At 46.9% G+C, this 23515-nt stretch overlaps 12 protein-coding genes across 12 annotated transcripts; 6 read left to right on the plus strand and 6 right to left on the minus strand.

Annotated features, from left to right (window-relative positions):
- Positions 1–145: 145 nt before the first annotated feature.
- Positions 146–1477, minus strand: Bathy02g06040 (predicted protein; the record flags this gene model as incomplete). Its single annotated transcript, XM_007514540.1, has 1 exon — positions 146–1477. One exon carries the CDS (start codon positions 1475–1477, stop codon positions 146–148), a length of 1332 nt encoding a protein of 443 aa, XP_007514602.1.
- A 317-nt stretch (positions 1478–1794) lies between these two features.
- Bathy02g06050 (predicted protein) lies at positions 1795–3192 on the plus strand (the record flags this gene model as incomplete). Its single annotated transcript, XM_007514701.1, has 1 exon — positions 1795–3192. The coding sequence occupies one exon, from the start codon at positions 1795–1797 to the stop codon at positions 3190–3192; it is 1398 nt and encodes a 465-aa protein (XP_007514763.1).
- Positions 3193–3272: 80 nt separating this feature from the next.
- On the minus strand, positions 3273–4283 carry Bathy02g06060 (predicted protein; the record flags this gene model as incomplete). The annotated part of the gene is made up of 1 exon (XM_007514801.1): positions 3273–4283. The coding sequence occupies one exon, from the start codon at positions 4281–4283 to the stop codon at positions 3273–3275; it is 1011 nt and encodes a 336-aa protein (XP_007514863.1).
- Positions 4284–4799: 516 nt separating this feature from the next.
- Bathy02g06070 (putative peptidase) lies at positions 4800–7982 on the plus strand (the record flags this gene model as incomplete). Its single annotated transcript, XM_007514893.1, has 1 exon — positions 4800–7982. The coding sequence occupies one exon, from the start codon at positions 4800–4802 to the stop codon at positions 7980–7982; it is 3183 nt and encodes a 1060-aa protein (XP_007514955.1).
- Positions 7983–8085: 103 nt separating this feature from the next.
- Bathy02g06080 (predicted protein) lies at positions 8086–11358 on the minus strand (the record flags this gene model as incomplete). Its single annotated transcript, XM_007514770.1, has 1 exon — positions 8086–11358. One exon carries the CDS (start codon positions 11356–11358, stop codon positions 8086–8088), a length of 3273 nt encoding a protein of 1090 aa, XP_007514832.1.
- Positions 11359–11651: 293 nt separating this feature from the next.
- Bathy02g06090 (predicted protein) lies at positions 11652–14066 on the plus strand (the record flags this gene model as incomplete). Its single annotated transcript, XM_007514959.1, has 1 exon — positions 11652–14066. One exon carries the CDS (start codon positions 11652–11654, stop codon positions 14064–14066), a length of 2415 nt encoding a protein of 804 aa, XP_007515021.1.
- A 138-nt stretch (positions 14067–14204) lies between these two features.
- Bathy02g06100 (predicted protein) lies at positions 14205–15541 on the minus strand (the record flags this gene model as incomplete). The annotated part of the gene is made up of 2 exons (XM_007514615.1): positions 14205–15116; positions 15380–15541. The coding sequence occupies 2 exons, from the start codon at positions 15539–15541 to the stop codon at positions 14205–14207; spliced, it is 1074 nt and encodes a 357-aa protein (XP_007514677.1).
- Positions 15542–15784: 243 nt separating this feature from the next.
- Bathy02g06110 (unnamed protein product) lies at positions 15785–18832 on the minus strand (the record flags this gene model as incomplete). Its single annotated transcript, XM_007514805.1, has 1 exon — positions 15785–18832. The coding sequence occupies one exon, from the start codon at positions 18830–18832 to the stop codon at positions 15785–15787; it is 3048 nt and encodes a 1015-aa protein (XP_007514867.1).
- A 214-nt stretch (positions 18833–19046) lies between these two features.
- On the plus strand, positions 19047–20086 carry Bathy02g06120 (unknown protein; the record flags this gene model as incomplete). The annotated part of the gene is made up of 2 exons (XM_007514462.1): positions 19047–20021; positions 20081–20086. The coding sequence occupies 2 exons, from the start codon at positions 19047–19049 to the stop codon at positions 20084–20086; spliced, it is 981 nt and encodes a 326-aa protein (XP_007514524.1).
- A 95-nt stretch (positions 20087–20181) lies between these two features.
- On the minus strand, positions 20182–20922 carry Bathy02g06130 (pentapeptide repeat-containing protein; the record flags this gene model as incomplete). Its single annotated transcript, XM_007514897.1, has 1 exon — positions 20182–20922. One exon carries the CDS (start codon positions 20920–20922, stop codon positions 20182–20184), a length of 741 nt encoding a protein of 246 aa, XP_007514959.1.
- Positions 20923–21164: 242 nt separating this feature from the next.
- Positions 21165–22021, plus strand: Bathy02g06140 (unknown protein; the record flags this gene model as incomplete). Its single annotated transcript, XM_007514859.1, has 2 exons — positions 21165–21211; positions 21391–22021. The coding sequence occupies 2 exons, from the start codon at positions 21165–21167 to the stop codon at positions 22019–22021; spliced, it is 678 nt and encodes a 225-aa protein (XP_007514921.1).
- Positions 22022–22160: 139 nt separating this feature from the next.
- Positions 22161–23396, plus strand: Bathy02g06150 (predicted protein; the record flags this gene model as incomplete). Its single annotated transcript, XM_007514799.1, has 1 exon — positions 22161–23396. One exon carries the CDS (start codon positions 22161–22163, stop codon positions 23394–23396), a length of 1236 nt encoding a protein of 411 aa, XP_007514861.1.
- Positions 23397–23515: the final 119 nt, after the last annotated feature.

The following is a 23515-nucleotide window of genomic DNA, read 5'->3' on the forward strand; positions in this document are numbered from 1 at the left end:
GAGAAGTCAGAAGTGAGAAGAAAACAACAAGAAATAGTAAGCACTCTGAAGAATGAAGAAGATATCAACATTGGCGGCGTCTCTCTTTCTTTCTCTCTCTTTCGCGTGTGTGTATGTGTGTGGTATTACAATTACATGCTTGATTCTAATTTATCTTTGGCATGTATCCCGGAGGTGCGTCGCTGTCGACAGATTGACTCACCGCCGCCGACGACGGCGCCTTTCCTGGCATTGGAATAAATCCTTCGCCTTCGTCGGTGGTGCCATTAATCTCGTTCGTTCGTAATGCCATCGGTATGAAAACGGAGCGTGCCGTCGCGAGATCCATTCCAGCAAACTTTTCGTACCCCAACGAAGATTGCACGGCGATGTTCACGCCGTTTCTGCACTTTCCTCCGATGCACCTTCCAGCGGATGTTTCGCAGGGCCAATTTGAAGGCAGGTCATTCTTCAGGCTCTCGGCGATGGCGTATGCGCCGTTCCTACGGCAGTATTTCCCCGTGCACACTTCCAAAGTAGCGACCGGGATGATGCCTTCACCTAGGACAAGCGGTGAAAGTAAAGGACAGGCCCCTAACGACGCCAATCCAGCTGGTTCTTCAACTTCGTTGTCCGGAATGTTCGCACCCTCGGCGATTGCAGCTTGCGAAATCGTCGTTTTACCTCTCTTGTTCTTTTTCTTCTTTCCCATTCCGAGAGAAAGCATGGTGTTTTTCAATTTCTTCATGCCCTTTTTCTTCTTTCCGCCGCCGCCGCCGCCACCTTTTCGGCGTCCTGCTCGCTCGCACTCTGAATCCGAGGAGTCGCTACTACTGCTACTGCTACTACTACTGCTACTACTGCTGCTGCTGCTACTACTACTACTACTACTACTACTCGAAGATGAAGACGATGAACTCCCTCCTTTCTTCTTCTTTTTCATCTTATACTTCTTCCTCGCCTTCATTCCATCGCTCCCCGAGGCGTTCAAGATTAAATTTTCCAGACCTCGCATAGCTTTCTCTCTCGCTTTATCCTGCTTCTTTGCCTTCTTCTCGCTACTTTTACTTTCAGCTTTTCGAGCAAGCGAGGCTAGTGGATCTCGTCGTTTCCTTCTCGATGTTCCTTTTCCTTCATCGTCGTCGTCGTCGTCTGAGTCGCACACTTCTCCGTAGTGCACCACGTGGGAGTTGTCTTTGAAAATATTTTCACCTCCGACGAGAATGCCAGCTTCGTAAGAAGATCTCGTTTTCGTCGCCTGCGTCTTGGCATCTCTTCTCGTCGTTCGCTTAGCAGTGAATGCTGCGTTTCTTTCATCCTCTCCTCTCGGTTCTCTTTGTTCGAGCGTCCCATCTCGAGCACGTATAAATCTTCTTCTCGTACTCGTCAATTTTATGCCAGCTGGATCGGTCTTCGTTCTTCTTCCTCTTCTTGGAATGGTCGCGGTGGTGGTGGTTGCACTGGCAGTGCGTGAGACCATCGCCGTCGTCGTCGTCATCACTATTTCCCCTGCGCTTCTTTATTGTGTGTGTGTGTGTGTGTGTGTGTGTGTGTGTGTGTGTGTGTGTGTGTTTGCGTCTTTCGCACGCGCTCGTCGTCGCGCAAAGAAGTTATGAAGAGAAGATAAAACAAAGAAGGCACACGCCCTCCCCTCAAAATCCACTTTTTTTGATTTTTTTTTTCGAAAACTCTTTTCCAAAAAAAATGAATCTTCTTTTCACCTCTCGGTGTGATTTCACTCAGATTTATTTAGCTTCTGTTTTTCTTTATATACATCATCATCCGTGCTAAACGCGGTTATTAAAGGTGAGAAAAATGAAAAAGTCGCAGCGAGATGAGACGGAGAGGAAGAAATTTAGACCTCTGTGTTCGAAAGAGCACGCCTTGCGAGTATGGATGACGCAGTATTCTTATTTTTTCGACAGAAGCAACAGCAATCCCAACGAGGCGGAAGAGATTGAAAAAATTACAATGTTGGATTCGTACGACGACGCGAACTTTCTCTTTCACGTCTTCAACGACATTTTCAAGAGCAAAGACAAAAACGAAAACGAGAGTAAGAACAGACCAATAACAAAGTTCATCGTGAAGTTTCACAACGGCGTAGATTCGGTGGAACCAAACGCACGTTTATTGGACTGTCACGAGTTTGCCATGGATTGGCTTTCTGAAAAGAATATATGCACCTCTGCAGTCATGCTCACAAAGTCGGGAGCGACGCGTTTCGAGTGGACCGATGGTGATAGCACGAACAACGATAGTAATAACGATCACATAAACAATAGCGCAGAAAAGAACCAAATGAAACACGCCGTGAAAGTGTTGCGGTACGTTGAGGGTACTTTACTTATAGACGTAGTCAACGCCTTGGCGGAGAAACCGGAGGAACAGAAGGCGTTTTGGCGCAGAGTCGGCGAGTTTGTGGGTGAAATATCCGCGAGTTTCCTGCAATGGAATCCTGAAACGCCTTCGATTAAAGAAGATGGGAAAAGGCTTTATCGCACACTAGCAACGCGCGAGTCTTTGTGGGACGTGCGAAACTTTGAAGACGTCCGAATGTTTGTGGATGCGTTAAAAAGTAAAGGAGAAGGACTCATCAAGGACGAAAACGCCATCGAGCAAGTTTTCGAATGGTACGAAGAACGCGTCAATAGCATTCGAGACGATGCGAAGAAACTGCGAATGAGCGTCATACACAACGACTTGAATGAATCAAACATTCTTGTTACCGCGAGTGATTGGAAAGAGAGAGTAAAGAACGATAACATAGACGTGCTGAACGATTTCGCGTGCATCGATTTTGGCGATATTTGTGTATCGTGGACGGTTATTGAAATTGCGACGGCGATGGCGTATTGTGCTTTGGCTACGCCGAATGCGCCCATAGAAAGTTGCGAAAAAATGCTCGCGGGGTATGCCAAGACGTTTAGTTTGAACGAACACGAAATCAAAGTTCTTCCAGTATTATTGATGAGCCGAGTTGCTACTTCTCTCGTGATGGGACTTTACAGTCACCATTTCAAGTCGACGGAGGATGCTGGTTGTGGCGAGAATCAAGTAAAAAAGGAAGAAAAAGAAGGAGAGTTTCAAGACAACACGGCATACTTGTTGAAATCGCAAGAAACTGGTTGGAATATTCTCGAAGCGTTCATACGAGAGACTCCGGAAAAGTTGGCAAACGCGTATGCGGGAATATTTGCTCATCGTTTATAGATGTGATAATGTTATTGTTTTTAATTAAAAGAATCGTTTTCTCATCCCTCTCGCTCGCTCCCTCGCTCAAGCTCGCGCGTCTACGCGCCGAGCAGCTTGAGTAACTCTGCATCTTCGTTGATTGGATTCTTCGCTTCTAATTTGACCAGATCTAATGGCGTTTTACCGGTTCCATTTTTAGCCGTAACGTCGCTATTCATCTCGAGTAATTTTTTCACGGCGAAAATCTTACCGTAGCCGCACGCGTAATGAAGCGGCGTGTTTTGCTTTTCGTCTCTAGCGCTTAAATCAATAGAGTCCGCCTCGATGAGCAAGTCGAAAATCTCTTCGCCAGCGCTACCTTTCCCGAACGCAATCGCGTAGTGAATAGGCGTTCTTTGCGAAGAGTCTCTCGCGTTCACGTCTTTGCCGATGGCCAGAAAATCTTCAACAGCCTCGATGTCACCGTATCGCGCGGCATCGTGTAACGTCTCCACTTCGGGTGGTGGTGCCGGTGCTGCTGGTGGAGGTGCCGCACCTCCCGGCGGCACAGCTTCCGCTGGAATCGCCCCTCCCGCGGCTGCTCGAATGGCTTCTTCGCCGCCGAGTTTATCGTTGAGCTTTTTCAAAAACGCTTGATCGGTTGAATACTTCATCATAGCTCCGGGGCCGTTCGCTCGTAAATCGTCGAAGAAGTCTTTAAATTCCGGGTCGTCTTTTAACCCCGCGATTTTTCTCTGCATGTCTTCGTTTTGCACCATATTTTGCATCGCTTGCATTTGTTGCTGCACCATCGGGTTGCTCATCATCCCTTGCATTTGCTTCATCTGCTCTTGAAGTTTCTTTGCAGTTTCTGGATTCTTCATCGCCTCTTGATACGCCGCTTGCATCTCTTTCATCTTCTCCGGATCCATACCCGGCATGTTTGGCATCCCGCCCGGTGGAAGCATGTTTACTCTCGTTCTCTCTCCTCTTCTGTTGTTGTTGTTGATATTGTTGCTGCGCAGCGACGACGACCGATTCGGACGACGACTGCGACAGGAGGTTGTGGATGATGATTTCGCGACGCCGACGGCGGTCGACGAGGAAGCGGAGAATGCGAGCGCTTGCATTTTATGAATATAAGTATATATATAATGTGTGTGTGTGTGTGTGTGTAATAAAACTGTTGCGCTCGTTAAAAACGTGCGGGTGTTTATCTATTATGTGTTCGCGTTCTTTTTATAGAGAATTTTATCCATTCTGATGAAAGCTTCTTGGCTGTGCATTGGCTGTCCGAGGCAATAACCGACGAGGGAAGGGAATTCTCTTTCAAAAAAACGAGAACGAAAAACAATCTTCTCGGCATTTTTTATTAGAGAGCACGCACCACGACGTCGCCGCTTTCTCTCATCCGCGCTCTGCGAATCAAGAAGAAAGAAAAACTGCTGAAAAGAGCGTTAACGTTTACGTTTCCGCATTCTTCTTCTTTAACTTCTTCTTCTTGTTACTCCAGGAGTTTGCTCGATCATCGCGCTGTCGTTTTTTCAACAAAAACAGCCATCGAAAACGTCATCACCCCGCCACTCCCTTCTCGTAGTCTTCCTCAACAACAAAGGAGAAGTTTATCATCAATCAAACCGATCATCATGTCTTCCGCGTCATCCGTATCGATGAGATCCGGTTTACACGTTGCCGCGTTGAAGAGACGAAACGCTGTCAGCGCGCGCTCCGTAAACTACGCCAAAGCGCGTGCTTCCGTATCGTCGTCGTCATCGTCGAACAACAACAACAACAACAAGCCGATGCAAACGACAATGAGAAAGAGCCAAACTTCGGCTGCCATCGCTGCGGACAACGCTTCTGTGGAATCTATGGCGACAATGAGTGCGCCAAGCAACTTGCACGGCTTCGATCTCGTCAAAGAAGAGTTCGTTCCGGAATACAACGCGAAAGGATTCTTATTCAAGCACAAAAAGACGGGCGCTGAGGTGATGTCGCTCTCGAACGACGACGAGAATAAGTCTTTCGGTGTTACGTTTCGCACGCCACCTGCAAACTCGACCGGTATTCCGCACATCCTCGAGCACTCTGTGCTTTGTGGTAGCAGAAAGTATCCAATCAAAGAGCCTTTTGTTGAGTTGATCAAAGGAAGTTTGAACACGTTCTTAAACGCTATGACGTACCCGGATCGAACGTGCTATCCAGTCGCTTCGTGTAACCTCGCCGATTTCTACAACCTCGTTGACGTGTATTTAGACGCAGTATTCCACCCAAAGTGCATCGAGAACGAGAGAACGTTCGAGCAAGAAGGTTGGCACTACGAGTTGAACGACAAGGACGAAGACTTGACGTACAAAGGTGTCGTTTTCAACGAAATGAAAGGCGTGTACTCTTCTCCAGATTCCGTACTCGCGCGCGAATGTCAGCAAGCGTTATTCCCGGAAAATACGTACGGAGTCGATTCTGGCGGTTCGCCGGAAGTCATCCCTGAGTTGACTTTTGCCGAGTTCAAAGACTTTCACGGGAAATTCTATCACCCATCCAACGCGCGCCTTTGGTTCTACGGCGACGACGACGTTGAGAACCGTTTGAAGCTTTTGAGCGGATTTTTGGACGAGTTCGATGCCAAGGACGTCGACTCTTCCATTGCTTCGCAAGCTTTTTTCAAGGAACCAAAGCGAGTCGTGAAAACGTATGCCTCTGGTGAAGACGAGGAAGCGCAAAAATGTTTCGTCCAAATTAATTGGTTGCTGAACGACAAACCGTTCGATCAAGAGACTGCCTTAGCCGTGGGATTCTTAGACAACCTGTTGTTAGGCTCATCCGCTTCTCCATTGAGACTCGCTCTGGAGGAGTCTGGTTTAGGAGAAGCCATTGTTGGATTCGGTTTGGAAGATGAGTTGAGGCAACCGTCGTTTGCGATTGGGATGAAAGGGGTGGAGGAAGCTGATATCCCGAAAGTTGAAAAATTGATCTACGACACGATGGAAAAAATCGCCACGGAAGGATTCACCGATGATGCAATCGAAGCATCTATCAACTCCATCGAGTTTTCGCTCCGTGAGAACAACACCGGCCGATTCCCGAGAGGATTATCGATGATGCTACGATCCTTATCGGCGTGGTTGTACGAGGGCGATCCTTTCGAACCGTTACGTTACGAGGAACCGCTCAAACATTTGAAGTCACGCATTTCATCCTCTGAAGATGTTTTTAGACCGCTCATGCGAAGAATGTTCTTGGAAAACACGCACCGCGTTACGGTTGAATTGAAACCAGACCAAAAACTCGGCGAAATAGAAGCCAACGAGGAAAAGATGAAATTATCTGCCAAGAAAGCTTCGTTGTCCTCGGAAGAAATTGAACACGTCGTCGCGGAGACGGCTGCTTTGAAGCTGTTGCAAGAAACGCCAGATTCGCCAGAGGCGCTCAAGTGCATACCGGCTTTGGCTTTATCGGATATCCCTAAAACTGCCAAGGAAATTCCGAGTGATGTTGGGTCGATTGGATCCACGGAACTTTTGACCCACGATTTGTTCACGAACGACATCATTTATGCCGAGCATCTCCTCGATATGAAGACAATCCCGGAAGACTTGTTGCCGCTTGTACCTTTATGGACGCGCGCGCTAGGCAGAATGGGCACTTCGAAGAGAAATTTTATCGAATTCGACCAAATCATCAACGCGCAAACCGGCGGTATTTCTGTTTCGCCGTTTGTTTCGCCGATTCGAGGGGATCCAAACGCAATCTCCGCGTATATGGTTTTCAGAGGTAAAGCGACTTCGGATAAAGCAGGTATTATGTACGACTTGATGACAGAAATGTTGTTTGACTCGAAGCTCGACGATCAAAAAATCTTCAAGCAACTAGTTCTCGAAACGCGGTCTGGAATGGAAAGTAGAGTCCAGGGGGCGGGACATTCCATCGCGGCTTCGCGACTGGAAGCGCAGGACTCCGTCGCTGGGTGGGTCAACGAACAAATGGGTGGTTTGGACCAATTAGAATACTTACGAAAGTTGGCGAAGCGCGTGGATGAAGACTGGGATTCCGTGGTTGCGGATTTGGAGACGATCAGAAAGTGCGTGTCTTCGCGGAACAACAGCATAACCAACTTGACGGGAGACTCGAAAACGTTAGATTTGTCGCTCAGTAGTGCGGAGAAATTTTTAGGCTCGCTGAATCAAAGCGCTCCTGCTTCTTCGGCAAACGCGTGGAAGACTATAAACCCGGCTATAAACGAACTTCTGACTGTTCCAACCACGGTGAACTACGTCGGTAAAGCGGCCAATTTGTACAAAAGCGGATACGAATTGAACGGGTCTTCTTACGTAATCAACAAATTGCTCGGGACGACGTGGCTTTGGGACCGCGTTCGCGTTTCCGGTGGAGCTTATGGTGGGTTTTCCGACTTTGACTCGCACTCCGGGATGTTCACGTACTTATCTTACAGAGATCCAAACTTATTGAAGACTTTGGATAACTACGACGGTACAGTGGAGTTTTTGCGCAACTTACACGTGGACGAGGATGAATTAACGAAGTCCATCATCGGTACGATTGGTGAAATCGATTCGTATCAGTTACCAGACGCGAAAGGATACACTTCTCTCATGCGTCATCTGCTGAAAATTACCCCGGAGGAGCGTCAAGAGCGTCGCGAACAAATCTTAGGGACTACGAACAAGAGCTTCAACGACTTTGCAGGGGCGCTGGAAGCGGTGCGCGCACCGTCGGCCAAAGTGTCGGCGGTATGCTCCGCCGAAGCTGCTGAAAAAGCTAAAAGTGAACGCCCGGATTTAGACTTTCAAATTAAGCGCGTTATTTAATGTTACATGTAATGAAGATACCAAATAGTACATATCAAATCTAAAAGAAAAGCTAAGGAAAAGGGGGACGCCAAACTACCTCTAGCCGAGTCGAGCAGCTTCTCTACTTCCACAACCTCTTTGAAGTCGCCTTCACACTCATGCGATGCGTAGCTAGAGCCGTGACGCCTACGACCAACAAACTAATAATCAATAAACCGTATGAGAATTCCTCATCGAGCGCATCGAAAGATTGCGATGGGTGCAAACGGGTGTAAAATACATCCACGCCTCGGGCAAAACAAAGCACGGTACTCTCTAGCGCAGTGGGCGCCGTTACCACATCTTTCAAACGGGCTACGATATTCTTGTTTGTCACCCAAGACGAGGGTGATAGTGGTAAAACTTCCATATACGGGATTAACCCCTCATCGCGATCGAATGCAGATGGTTTCGTCGGTCTACGGGGATCGAGCCAGCGTCTATCCAGCGCAACCACTTGATCCGTATCTGTTCCAAGAAGAACTTGGTGTCCAGTAATGCCACGAGCCGATGCCGTGACTCGCATGAACTTTGTTCCCGGTCGAATAAAGTACGATTGACCCAGCACGCGAAGTGGTGGAGGCGTGAAGGATGACAAAACCGTTTCATCGTCATCCGTCACTTGGCGCACACCAGCCGCCGAAGATGATATATTCTTCTTTGTAGCAGAGCTTGTACTCCTCCCAAACAAAGATTTCAACACTAACTGGGACACTGCTTTGTTTTTGCGAGTTTCAGAATCATCGTAGACTTCTAGAACGCTGAGTGCGTGTCTTTGCGCGTCTGTGTCATAGTAAGAGTACGTGATCCAGTTTTCGCACAATGTGGCGTAAACCGGACCTTTCGCTTTCGCGTGATATACCCTGTAAATAATTCTTCCTGAAACACCCTCGACCAAATGCGCGTGAATACCGCGTCCATCATCCGTCGCGATGAAGAAAACGTTCGGATTGACGTATTTGAACATAGTAGAACGATCGCCTGGAACTTTCACCCACGCATGAACGGGTTCCGTTTGCGCAGCTTTCCGAGAAAACCCTACAATATTCCCAGACTCCGGCGGGAATTTAATAGTCCACGTATGTACTCCACTCGCACTTGTCCCTTTATCTGTCAAGGCGAAAGTGTATCCACGCACTTCGTTCCGCTCTTGATCCACAACATAGTACGAATTTCGCGATATCGCGCTTCTCACTGCGTTCAGCGTAGTGCTTTCTCGACTATCTGTTTCTGGTGGGTACACCGACGCTTCCCCCACGTCATCCACAAACAGAATCCGAGAAGCTTTTCCAGAAACTTCTAGTGGAACTAAACGCACGGCAGCAAAACCATAATACGTTGCGTCTGCTGCCTTAGTGCCATCTTCTTGATACACACACTGCACAATAGTCGTCGTTGCGTTCTTTGCTACTGTGAGCAAGGCCTCCTTCCCGTCAACCACCCACGGAACCAACGCCGTATACTTCCATTCATTCTTTGCGCATCCCAAGTGCGTGCGCCATACCACTCTACCATCGCCATTGTGCAGCGCAATGAGTGATCCAGTAGGTGTGAGAAAAAGTAATGAACGTCGAAATCCAATATCATCGCGAGTGGGGAGCAGCTTCGTACCTCTAGATCTGCGGAGTTTCGCCAATTCTGCGCGCATTTCAGCGTCGGCACGGTTCAAGCGCGCGGCAAGTGCTAAGTACTGCACACGAGCGGACTCTTTCAGGGAACTTTTAACAACAACTGCGTTGGCTTGTTCGCGAGCGTCCGTGTAGACCGCAATGGTTTCGGGTAAATACCCGAACATAGATTCACTCGCCGTGGCTATCGATTCTTCCCGGGTCCAGATTGGATTAGTTTTCGTTTTCTTATCCACGAAAGTTAGAAAGGCGTCTCTGTGTACAACGACTGCGTTCGTAGTCTTGGGATCTACGAATACGCTCTTGACGTGCGCGTATTTTTTCAAAAGATTGCTATCGTCACCAATGTGCCACTCCGCGACTTGCAGAGCGTCGTTACCGTTACCGATTAAAGCTTGCGCCGTCACTTTAAGAACCGGGGAGGACGAAGAAAGCTTAGAACTTTCCACGACAAATATCTCATCGTTGTGGAACGATACCGCTACTTTGTTCTTATCTGGAAACGAACGCACGGACGTTAACTGCTTCGATGTATCAAGAAAGCGAAGCAGGGTCATTTCTCCGGCGTCACTCGATAGTATCATGGCTCCAGCCAAGCGGGAGCTGCGATATGATTTCTCATCTCCAGCTGAAGCGACAGTGTTTAACTTGATGAAATTACGAGTATCCGTACTTCCATTGCCTCCTTTGTTGTAAGTATTGCTCGCATCATCGCTAATGCCGAGTTTCATAACCGAAACATCGGCGAATATGGAAGCGTCACCCCCTTTCTTCTCAAAAAAGGCCGATGCGTCAATCGTAACGACCGAGAAATTTTGCTTCTTCGACTTGGAAGTCCTTTTCAACGCGACGAAGACTTTATCACTGTTCGCTCCCGCGCAAAAGACGGAGTACTTACCGTCTTCGCCTACGATTCCGGAAAGTTTTGTCCCGCCCACAGCGGTATGAGTCACGTGCCCGTCAGAAACCCGAAGCGACGCTCCACAAATGCTCGAATCAATGGTCGAGACTCCCACCGCGTAGACGGCTTTCGAGCCCTCTTCCAAGCATACTCTCTGTAAATGACATTTTTCGTTTGTTTCCGTCGCGATAGCTTCGGCCACGTTCGCCTTCCACTGCGTCACGCCGTCGGCGAGAGATCGTAACGTCACCGTACCTTTTGCGAGCACTAAGAAATCGTGGACTGTATCACCATCGACATCTTTGCCAAGAGGTAAGATGTCGATACCCAAGTCTTTTGCTGACTCCAAGTATAACTCCTCAGAAGCTGCGGCTTCGGTGTATGCGATGGTCTCCCATATCATAGAGCCGTCCTCGATATCGAGCGCTCTGATGAACTTCCCACTCGATGACTGCACGAGCAAGAATTTTTGTTCGTCCCTCGTATGTGTTGTCGCGGAGACGAGCGAAGCGTAATCGACCGCATCGGACTCATCCAACGTAGCTCGCCACTCTATGGTACCATCTTTCTGATCGAGAGCGGCGATTATGTTCGAATCTTGCGTCGTGACCAAAACCTTATTCCGATCGTTTTCCCCGGTGAGAAACGAAACGAAACGAACGTCGCCGACGAATTTCAAGTGCCAGTCGTACGTGCCGAGTTGGTCTTCGCGCAAAGCGTTCGATGTGTTCACTAAGACTCCGCATAGGAATAAGACGACCGATGCGATGCTCATCGAAAAGTTGAGGCTTTTTTTGCGCTTGGCCGCCGATGCTTTTGCTCTCATATCAACGACGGAAAGTTATTGTGATGATGTGTCTTTCGCCTCCAGTGAGTGAGGAGTGAAATATTCTTGAGAAAGAAGAAGAAAAGAAAGAAAATCGACACGTGGTGTTGGTGTTGGTGTTTGAATTATTAGGGGATTTGCTGCTTCAAAGAAAAAAGCGTTGAAAAACATCATCATCACGCGACGTAATCACAATCAGCAAGGAAAGATCTTTCCTCTCTCTCTCTCTCTCACTTCTCTCTCGTTTCTCTCTTTACGTGTGTGTGCGTGCGTGTCGATAAAAAAAGAAGGCAATGGGAGGCACGTATTCCGAGGGGTTCTCTCAAACCGACGGGTGGAAATTGGGAGTGCTCTTTCTTCTCTTTGTCGTCATCTCGTACGCGTTCATCGAATTCAACACGAGGCTAGAGCATTATTTAAAAGAGAAGAAGCTGAGAGCGTTGCGGCACGTTTTGCATAAACTGCAGCACGAGATTATGCTTTTAGGATTCATATCTCTCTCGCTCATCGCGCTGCAGGAACCTCTACTGAAAATTTGCGTCAGTGGGGAAAGTTCGTCGGCGGAGCAATACACGCACGATTGCGGCGAAGGCAAGAAGCCATTCTGGTCGGCGACTACGATTCATCAGACGCACATTTTTATCTTCATTCTAGCGGTAACGCACGTGGCGTACATCTCACTATCTATGCTCGTCTGCATTCTTAAATTGAACTCGTGGAAGAAGTGGGAAACCGGCGACCACGATATCGTGCCGTTGAATCCCCACATCAATCCGAGACTGGTCATTGATGCGAATTTATTAGTGCTTATATGGAGAGCATTTTGGGCGCAATTTCGATTCTCGGTCAACCGAGAGGTGTATCTTTCGTTGCGAAGACTTTTTGTCGAACGCCTAGGCACGCCGGACGACTTTCATTTCCACGATTTTTTGGTAGAGGCAATGGAGGAAGATTTCGCGAGCATCATTGATACTAAAGTTTTCATGTGGGTTTTAGCCGCTTTATGGGTCACTGTACCAAGATATGTCTTCTTACCTGGAGGGATCGCCGCGTTAGCGATCATGCTTTTCGTGGGAACGATGTTAGAAGCCGTAAATATTAGATTAGCTCAAGCAGCCTACGAAAGATTCGTAGGCGAAGCTGCTCAAACGTCCAAAACTCTGCGCGAAAACGGAGAAGACGAAGGCGAGACCGAGTACACCGACGATAATAATTATACTCCAGCAGAGTTGAAGAATAAAAAGAAGAATGTAACAGATGCTGCAGAAAATGGGACGCAACTTTCGGGAGGCATGCGAACGATAGCGGAGGAAGAGGAGAAAACAGCAAAGCCTCAAACGTTGCCAAGCAAAAGTACTTTCAGCAGTCTCCGCGACAGAGCCGGTGATTTTTTCAAAGGTGTTAAAGATAAAGTCTCGATGCACGCAACTAAAGAGTTAACGAGTGAAGAACGCTCGAAGAAACGGCGAGCGTTGCGGGCAGAAATTGATTCGAAAAATTATTTTTGGCGCGGAAGACCTCAGATTTTACTCACAATCTTCCAATATGTTTTGTTTGAAAACGCCATGTCGCTTGCAATGTTAGTTTTCTCGGCTTGGCAGGATCCGGATTGGTTATCACAGAATGCAAATGTGCAAGCGAATGCGTCTATTTTGCTTTTCATAGTCGATATTATTGTTCTTTTGCATTCCGCGTATTTCATCTTGCCGGTGTATGCGATATCCTCGGTAGTCGGAACGCACTGTTCGATGTCTTTGGTTGAATATGCTAAAAAAATGGGCATTTCGAACGAGCGCGCCGTGGAAGCGTACCGTCGTCGGGCTGACTTTAAGAAAGATGACGCCGATAACTATATGTACGACTCCTCTGGAACGCAAACACCAGATTTTGATGATGTTTTAAAAGCAGCGTCATCGATGTCATCGCCGCAATCGCAGACGAAAACGAAATCGCAGAAAGCTCCGGAATTTTTATCGCATTTTGTTGGTGTTCCAACGGATAAATCTTTGGCGAGACGTAACGAAGTTCCAGTCGCTCCGTTTGATCATTCACTGGATAACGAGCGGTCAATGACGGCTTTGCTCGGTGCGATTCTAACGAAACAAATGCGTGAAATTCGTGCGAAAGAAGCTGCGCGTGCGGCGCAGAAGCATAAACCGAGACCACATTCCAATTCACCTTTAGCTGCACTTAAACGTACAATGTCTGGAAGAACGCTGAATTTAGGACTAGAAGAGATGACAGATTCACAGCAACTGCCAAGCAGCAGTCGATTTCGAGGCGAACCGCTCGCTTCTCCGACGTGGTCGGTTTCCGAGCGAGCAAAGCAAAAAGAAAAGGACGAACAAGAGGAAGTAGCATCCCCAGAATCAAAGGAGACGCCATCGACTGCGCCAAAAGGTCGCATGGTATCCTCAATGCGAGCAGTGCCATCTTTGAAAGACGTGTTCCGATTCACAGAGCAGCAGCCATCGCGTACGCGTACGAGTTTTAGCGAAGAGACTAGGGATGAACAACATCCACAACAAGAAGTAAAGACAGAGCTGGAGGAAGTCGTCGTTGAACAACAGCAAAAGCGGAAAATTAGTTTGGACATTATGAGAAAGACAAGTATCGATGAAGAAAGGGAGACTACGAAGAACCTGGACGACGATGGTGACGAAGAAGAAACCAGTAAACGATCAATCAAGGATATATTTCCAATGTAATTTAGTTCTCATAGAGTTACTGTATGTATTTGATGATATTAAAAAGTAGTGTCTGTGTGTGCGTTTGATGTACAAAAAAGATGCGCGTCTCTCTTCTTTCTCTTTTCTCGCCGCGTGCCGGATCGTTGACCACCTCCCTCAGTTTTCGTCATCCGCAGCGTACGCACGTTTGGCTTTCAATGCAAGCTCCCCACCGCACAATTCTAAAACTTCGCGCCACAATGGCTTCGGGAGGGCTATGACAGGTTTGAGCGCGATTTGTCTAGAGCATGCAACTGGGTACCACACGCCGCGGGCACACTCGTCTTCGAGTTGGCCAGGAGCCCATCCACAGTAGCGAGCAAAGAATTTGAACTCGCGCGGGTCCTTCTTCCCTTCCTTCACGAGCCTCCCGGCATCGTTGAATCCACCAATGAAGACACCTGGGGAGACTTCCTCGGCGTCCGCAACATCGGGGGAACCGTGCAGGAACGATACCGTGCCATCCCCTACGTCGCCTCCGAAATACAACGCGTTTTCGCTAAACGGTCCGTTTTCGTCGTTGACAACGTCTGCCATTTTGTACATCGTCGGTCTGTTCAGTATGACGCCCATTGATCCGTCTTTAGAGTGTTCCAGCAATAAAATGACGCATTGGTTAAAATATTGCTGCGAAGTTACGAAATCGTCCGTGGCGGCAACTATCAACGAACCTTTCTCCGGCTTGGCGATGACGTGCGCCCAAGCTTTGTCTTTAGCGAGTCCCGGGTTTTGTGTTTTAAGTAACTCCAAATTCGCCTCCGTCGCTTCTCTTTCGCGTCTATCGCGTTCTTCCTGGCTTTCAATTTTAGCGTTATCAATCGCATCATCGATGATACCGGATCCAGATTTCGTCGTTTTGCGTTTCTCTTTTTCTTGGTTGTTCGTCCCTCCTTCTCCTCCTGCTTGCATCTGCTGTTGCAACTGTTCCACGTCGATTTGTTCGTCCGGAAGTTCCGCCGTAGCTTGCGAAGCGACGAGCTTTGCCCGAAACTCTCTCCAATCACCATCTAACGCAGGTGCCACGTCGTCCTTTATAAAAACAGAGTTATGATGGTAATGTGAAATATGAAAGGTCAGTTTCAAGAAGAGAGAGAAAAGATACGCCGTTTGAGGAAAAAATATCAACGACCCGCCCCACGCACGAAAAGAGAAGACGAAGAAGAGAGGAAACGAAATTTTTCGATGAAGAAAGATTGATTGAGACTCTCGCCGAGAATACGATCTTCTACACCGTCGCTCTGTCGTCGATGACGAGAAACGAAGGTGAAATCGCACAGGTTTTGGATTCTCACCTCAAATTCAGGAAGTTTACTGTTCTCGTCGTTCTTCTCGTCGTCGTCTCGTTTTGCTCGTAATCTTGTTCGTTGGTATTTTTGGTGACGTCCAAGATTTTTGTTTTGAACAGAAGAAGAAGAGGAGACGATGCAGCAGCGCAGCGTCGATAAAGACGCCATTCTTTCTATCTTGACTTTTGGAAAGGTGTGATAGAATTGAGCGCGTCCGTGTGTGCGTGATGTGCGCGCGTGTATATTTAGATGAGCGCGTGCTTTCTTTATTCTTTTTGTGGGATTTCGAAAGGAAAGATTATTTTTTTCTTCGTGCGCTCAGAAATACGCGCTTCACATCACGTGTTTCATTGTGCATTAATTCTGTGTCTACATTATCTACATTATCTATAGCTATTCTTATTGTTGTTGTTATTGTTCTTGTTGTTGCTGTTGTTGTTGTTGCTGTTGTTGTCCAGCAAGAGGAGCAGTAGCAACACTAGCAGCAGTAGCAGTAGCAGCAGCAGTAGCAGTAGCAGCAGCAGTAGCAGCTTCCTGTATCTTTGCCATTTGCGTTGTGATTTTAGTTTCCATTTCTGTGTACCGCTCAATCGTTTCTTTGTGCTTCGAAGCCGCGAGCGCAAAAATTTCAATTTCTGATTCGGCTTCTTTTCTCGCGTTACCCATCATGTCTTTTTCCCGATGAAACGCATCTTCGAGTAGTCGATACTGATGCATTTTAATGAGACATTTCTTGATTCTATTCTCAGCAATCGAAGAACTTAATCTCTCTATTTCAATCTCTTCGTTTATCGCTGCGTTTTTTATCGCAAGAATAGCCGCCGTGAACAAAGCGTTTGCAGACTCAACAAATTCCCGGTCATTGATTTCATCCTCTTCGTTCACTTTGTTTTCAAGCAGTTTCAGCATGGCTTCTCGAGCGGCAACGGCGGCAATTCTGGGTGAAAACATTGTACTTAAAAACGAAATTCGAGCCAGAACTGGATTACACAACTTCTCGTCGAAGCTTTCAGCGCAAAAATCGTATTGTTTTGCATCTCTGGCATGATCGACTGCAACACCGCGCGGAATAATTGTTCGTTTTTGTAAATCATTCAAAACCTCATCTTGAATGGGTAAGGCCACAAAAGCTCGAATGCAATCTTCTGCCGTTCGAGATTGAACGAAATCAGCAACTTCTTTCCAATTTCCGATGCCGTAGTTTTCTAAAGCTTCCAATAAAGCGAGCAGCTCTGTTTCGTTCCAATCCTCGAAACCAATCTGAATTAGATTTTCATCGTCATCGGCATCGTTGTTGATGCTATCACCTTTCGATGAGACTCTATCACCCTGCTTTGATTCACCGGTAGCTTTATCGCTCACTGTGGATTTCACTTCGACGCGATCAAATTTGTCCGCTTGCAAACCTTCCGGAAAACGCGCGCTCGAGAAGCAGCCTTCGCACAAATCGCAATCGAAACCGTCCAAGAGATGATAATAGTACTTCTTCTTCGCGTCTTCGCTGCTCCCAGAAATATCTTCGTTCAAAGAAACATCGCACGAGCTGCATTTCATCTCACTTATTATCTTCAATTTTAACATTTGCCTTTGCGAGCACGTGGATGAGTTGCGTTTCGCGTCTAAAGACTTAGAATCCACCAAAACAAACGGATCGTGCTCAAACGCGGGACACGATTCTAGATGTTTGACCCTTTCAAGAAAGTCAGAAGAGACGAGAGCAACTGCAGTGGCGGGGAAGGAGTTCACGCGAGGAACGTTTCGTGTCGCTCCTTTCGACCAAGGCCAATTAATCACATTCCATCTCTCGAGAAATGAAAATACTCTTTGCACTTTCATTTCGTTCTTTTCTACGGCAGCGCACGTTTCCAACGCTTCTTGAAGCATAAGCGCAACGCCAGGTTTCAAAGCTTTATACGCGTTTATAATCGCATTGCGCAAAGTGATGTACTTCTGCTCGTTGCTATCATTGCTTTTCGCCCTCTTCTTCTTTTCATTGCTTTTGGTCGCGATGAACAATTCTGGAAGAGATCGCTTCTCCACTTCACTCGTTGAGGACCAATCAAACCAAATCGAGCTGTGTACAGGGATTCTGTATGCTCCCACATTCTCTTTAGTACTACTCATGACAAGTGCACTTGCAACGTTTTGCTCATCCGCACTGGCATTTGCTACGCTCGGAAAAGCAGCGCTCGGAAGCTGACCGTGCGTCAAGTTTTCCAAACATATTTTCTTCTTCAATTGGATCAAGCGCTTATTTGCCTCGATTTTAGAGTCGTCAGTCGGGTCAGCACCCGCCACACCGCTCGATTTATCCACATCGAAATCAGCAGATGCTATAACAAATGGATGCTGATCAACGACGTATTGACGAGTTACCCTAAAATCTAGACGTTCCGTCGCGCGAGAACTCAAGTTCTCCTTCCCGAGCGCGTCGTTCAATTCTCTTTCTTTTCTTTTTTTCTCTTCACTCGCACCAGCATTTTGTTGTTGTTCCTCTTCCTGTTGTTGTTGCTGCTGCTGCTGATTACACGAGTCGTCCTCAACATTAGCGCGATAGTCTAGCTCATTCATCCATTCGTTGAAAGAAGCCGAGTCCAATAACCACAGCGGATTTACCACCCAAGCTTTCCCGTTTTTTGGCACGGCCTCTGACATGTCCATGTACCGTGGAGCTTGTCCACTCGAGTTTGGAACCCAACAATCGTACGAATCTGGGTGATACGAGTAATGTACGAGCGTCTCAGAACGATCAACGCGAACAGTGCGAGTGAATTCGCTTCCCCGCGTACTCAACGAAGAGAGCACGTCTTGTCCTCTCGGAATTTCTATACAGTGGGTGACACCCGGGTCTGTCGGCTTATCGGCTACGGCAATGCGCGTTGCCTTGACGGCATTTTTCAAGTACTTCCTCAGCGAAGGAGGTATGTACACTTTCTTGTGCTTCAAAAAGCCGTGCGTTTTCAGCTCTCGCTCGGCTCTTTTAAACACGTCCTCGATGAGTTCGTTTCTTCGTTGCTCGGATACCCAAGAAAAGTTCCTCCAGTTGTGTGACATTTTCGCTTCAAACGCGCACAACAAAATTCTGAATAAAGAGCCAGCCGGTTTTAAATCGCCGAACACGTGCGTTGGTAGTTTCATCAGCCGTCTGACCTTTGGATCCATCGGCGTTTTAAAACCAAGACACTCCTCGTTTCCTTGTAAAAGTTCGAGAATAGATTCGACGACTGCTTTTGCGTCCAATCTGTCCGCATGCGCCGTCGATGCGAAAGAATCTTCTACGTATATGCGAGCGAGAATACTCTCCAAACGCGCTAAACCCGCATAATTTTCAAAGTCTCTCGCTTGCACATACGGTTTCCGCTTCGTTTTTGGAGCGGTGTATGGATTTTTAAGCGTCGTTGTCTTCGCCTCCTCTTCCCCTTCTTCGGGAGAAGTCGGAAGAGGCTCATCCGTTGCCATCGTTCGTGTGCTTCGAATTTGTTTTTTTTTGTGGAGAATCCTCAAAGTCAAGTTTGATTTTCAAATCGAAAAATCCGTACTTTTTATAACAACAACGCAACTCGAGGACAAAGCTCCAACCAACTCCTTTATCACGCGTTTAAGTAAATCTCATTCCACGGTCTTGCGCCGTTGCTGCGTTATTGTTTTCAATTTCTGATATGCTCTGAATGCTATGGACTTCTTAGAGCGCGCTGCTAAAACTTCAATTCAAAGGCTTGAACAGTTAGATAGAGAAATCAACGCTCAACAACAACAACAACAACAACAACAGCAACAACAAAGCAATCGCGATGCTCGTGAGGATTCTGCGAAAAGAGTGCTTCCAGATGAGCAGCTGTTTTTGAGGACAAATGAGTTATTAGAGATACGAGAGGCGCAAAAGAGGGATTTAGAACGCATACTGTCGAAAACATTATTAACAAACGATAGCGCAGTGCGACAAACCGAACGTATCGATCGATTAAATGTACAAATATCTCACGAACGTGCTCTGAGAGCATCTATAGAAGCGAGAACAGCAGGAAATTTTGATGATGATGAAACAAGCACATCCGGTGACATCAATGTGGTCCAAGCGCTCGTTCACGCTCAGAAAGAGCTCTCGATGGAAACGAGATTGAGAGATGAACGTTTAGAGTCCTTACTCGCTGTAGAGCTGAATCGAGATGACGCAAAACAGAAGTTAGAAAGGCTGGATGGACAGATAAGCAAGGAAATTGGGACGATATCTGGTGCGAACAATCGTAATTACGAAGCAGCAATGCCGAATCCCACGCAAGAAGAATTAGAACACGTGCGAGAGAAAGTTCGAACACGAAGACAAACACTGAGTGAACAGACCCGCACGAATACAAACAGGGTTGGTTCTTCGATTCAAGAAGTAGAGTTGGAGGCTTCATTGAACGCAAAAGCAGATGAACTCATCCAAGCGCAGATTGCAATCGAACGCCACACTAGTGAAATAGCCACCTTAGCGATGCGACGCGACGCCGCCGCTTCGACTTATTCCAAAACATCGACGTACGACGCTTCGATCGATCCAGCTACGAGCGCTCGCAACTTGCTGCATTTCGATGAGCAGAGAAATGTGTTTGAACATTTTCGAATGCACATCGCTAAGTTCATTGGGCATCGAAGAGCAGGGAAAGTTGTTTTCCTTTTTACTGAGCTCGATCGCGCGACGTTATACTTTGCTCGCATGGCGAGTGGTAATGGCAAATGGCGCATGCTTGGATTTGTGTATATTATAGTAGTACTTAGTTATGCGTTTGTACGCATGTTGTATTGATAAATAACAATTATCTATGCTAGCATCCGCCGACATTCATTTGTCCTTCGAGATCCAGCGTAGGGTTCTTACACAACTCTCGCGCGTCCGACGACGACAACAAAGCGCCTTCGAAGTTTGCACCTTTCATATTCGCCCACTCTCCGTTGTACTTTCCAAACGACGCACCGGATAAGATGACGTTTTCAAAATTTGCATTTTCCATATTACTCCCATCGAAACGAGTTGAGTACGCGTTCGTATCTTTAAAATTTACGCCTTTGAAATTCGACCCGCGAGCATCTGTTCGCGACATTTCCGTGTGCGTCAGCTGTGAGTTCTCGAAATTAGCATTCCGAGCGATCAATCCAGACAGCACTTTCGCGTCCAAATCAATGTTTGAGTAGTCGCACTTATCTAAATCTAAAATGGCTTCGGGCAAAGCGCCGGTCGAAGCTTCCATGGAAAATTTTGCTCTGACATCTTTAAACAAATCTAACTTGTCTGGAGTACAACCTCCAAGCATATTCCTCACGAATTTCTTATCGTCGTCATCGCCAGCAATTGCACTACCCACAGGTGACATTGTCGATAAAACCACAGCCAGTGCGGTAGCAGCAAGCAAAGTCTTGGACGAGGATACTGTGGACGATGTGGATGTGGAGGGCTCATTTTTTTCTTCTCGTTGATGATGGGGAATCGCAGCTTGAGTTTTTGGGAACTTTGTTCTTATCCGCCTCGAGGCATCTCTGATGGTATAATGACGCGTAGCTTTGAGCATTTTAGTTGCTGGTGGTTTAGTTGGTGTTGTCGTCGTTGTCGTTGTCGTTGTTGTTGTGAACATGTTTTTTTACGGCAGAGGCAAAAATAGTAACGAACAGACAATTTTTCTTGAAGAAAAGGAAGAAGAAAGAAACCGCCGCCGGCGACACAAATTCATTCACTCGCTCGCCTGTATTCTTTTCAAATCACACACACACACACATACATACATACATACAACAACAACAAACATCAAAATTGATGACGGCTGAAGTCCTAACCGTAGACGAGAAGGATACTTCGTTTCTGTAAGTCTATCTATATCTCCTCGTTTTTGTTTGTTGTTTCCATTCTTCTTCTTCTTCTTCTTCTTCTTCTTCTTCTTCTTCTTCTTCTTCTTCTGTCTTCCCGTTCATCACATATCGCTATCGTTATAAGCATTCTTTCCTGCGTTGTTATTACGACTGACCGACCATCTCGCGTGCAGTGATATTGTGGACGAACGCGTTCGGGCTATTTACGAGAAGAAGTACGAGCACATCGCGGAACCATCCACGAGCGTTGGAAAAGAGGACGAAGGGAAAGGCGAGTTATGGCTCGTAAAGTTACCGCCGGGTTCTTTGCTGGAGGATTTCGATGGCGTGACCGTCAGAATACACAGCGATGCGGATAGAAAGAAATCAGATGAGAATAACGAAAAAAGTTTAAACGTGGACTGCGAGTTTGCAATCGCTCCGAACGAAATCGGTCGCTTCGAAGCGAACAAAGCGAACGGCGTCGACGACGAGGATGAAGACGACGACGACGACGATGCCAGTATCAATCGACGGTATAGAATCGTACAAAGCGAAGATGACGGTGTCAAGGCACTTCGAGCGGTATACGTCCGAGAAGGCGACACGAAGGAGGCGTTCAAAAACGCGGAGAGGATTACAAAGCGAGTGCATTTATTACGAGCGGGCTTTAAACGCGGCAATCTAGAAAAAGCAGACGTTGTAGAAGCAGGCGAAGACGAAGAAGACGAAGGGGACAAAAAGAAGAGAAAGAAGGAGACAAAGTCGAAGAAAGCTCCGGCGTCGACGATGAAGGCGACGACGAAGAAAAGTAGAAAGAAATGAGAACGGATAGCACATGTATCATTAATTAAAGTAAGAACGCGTAGCTTTAAAATTTTGCAGCAATATCAACTCCCCTAATTTTTCCTCTTGCGCTTCAGAACAAAATCACCTCCAGTCAAGGCTCAAGACGCGAAGACATATGAAGCCAACATCAGCGCACTCCTCATCCTCTTCAGACTCTGAGAGTGACGATGACGACGACGAAATAAACAAGTTCTGCTTAAACTGTCGAACGAGAGGTGACTTCTTAAAAGTCTGCGCGAGATGTAAATCGGTTTATTTTTGCAACAGCGAGTGTCAACGAGAAGCGCACAAAGAACATTCGAAAGTGTGCGTGAGTAAGGCACCGGCGCCGCTCAACTTACCCAAAGGCATGCCAGCGCCGAAAACGGAGGAGGAGAAAAAGAACGAAATCGAAATCGAAACGAAACGAATAGAAACAAAGTTACTACCAAGCGTTCTGAATAATAATAGCAGCAGCAGCAGCGCGAACAAGACGAATTTTGGTGTAGGAAACCCACCGGAGGAAGCGCTCGTGGACGAGTTTGAAGACGCGCTCGTGTTTGCGATTACGAACGAGAACGAAAGTTTAGAACGGAAATGTAGAATTGGTTTAGCGCACGTGTACTTATATTCCAGTCGCGCGAAAGAAGGTCTGCATTATCTCGAGCCAGTCGTAGAATACTACAAAAGAGAAGGAACAGTTGAAGCGGTGGAACCTCACGTGTTAGCCGCCGAGTGTTGCGTGAAGTTATCATCGTTATTAGGGGACGAAGATGAACAGAAAGAGAAATTTAAAGAACGATGTAAAGTAGAGCTCGCTGCCGCACTCGATGCAGCTACAGAATACACGCAAAAAGATGAAACAAAGCAGGCAGAGATTCTGTTACGTTGTGGTATTTGTCTTTTGGATGGAAAGTTATTCGACAAAGCAATTGGCGTCTTCATCCAAGCTTCGGCGTGCGCGGAAAAATTGAATGCTCATGGCATCGCCGCGCGCGCAAAAAACAGAGTTGGACACGCGCTGATACAAATGAAGAGACCCAGCGATGCAATCGTTGCTTGGAAAGATGAGCTCGAATCTCTTGAGAAGTTCAAAAACAACGACGACGTTAAAAACGAAAGCGACAAAGCGCTGGATGTAAAAAAAGCCGCGTTTCTCAAATCAATGTGTCACGGGAATATTTTCGCTGCGTATGCATTCTTAGGCGCAGTTGATGATGCTCGAGTCCATTCAAATCTAGCAATCATAAACGCTAAGGAAAGTGGAGACGCGAACGAGTTAAAGCGAACACTGGTACAACAAAAAGCGACTTGGGACGCTTTGAACAGAGACGATATGCGTGCGGAGCTAGAAAAGGTTAGCGTTGAGTAGGAGTAGGAGTAGCAATTGGTTTAGTCCTGCAGTACTGTAGTAAACTCAAATCAATGGTATCGTGACAAAAAAATGTGCGCTAAGTATTATTATTGTTATATATTTATTGTTTCTGTTTT

The sequence above is a fragment of the Bathycoccus prasinos genome (assembly GCF_002220235.1).
Source record: "Bathycoccus prasinos genomic : Chromosome_2".
NCBI lineage: Eukaryota > Viridiplantae > Chlorophyta > Mamiellophyceae > Mamiellales > Bathycoccaceae > Bathycoccus > Bathycoccus prasinos.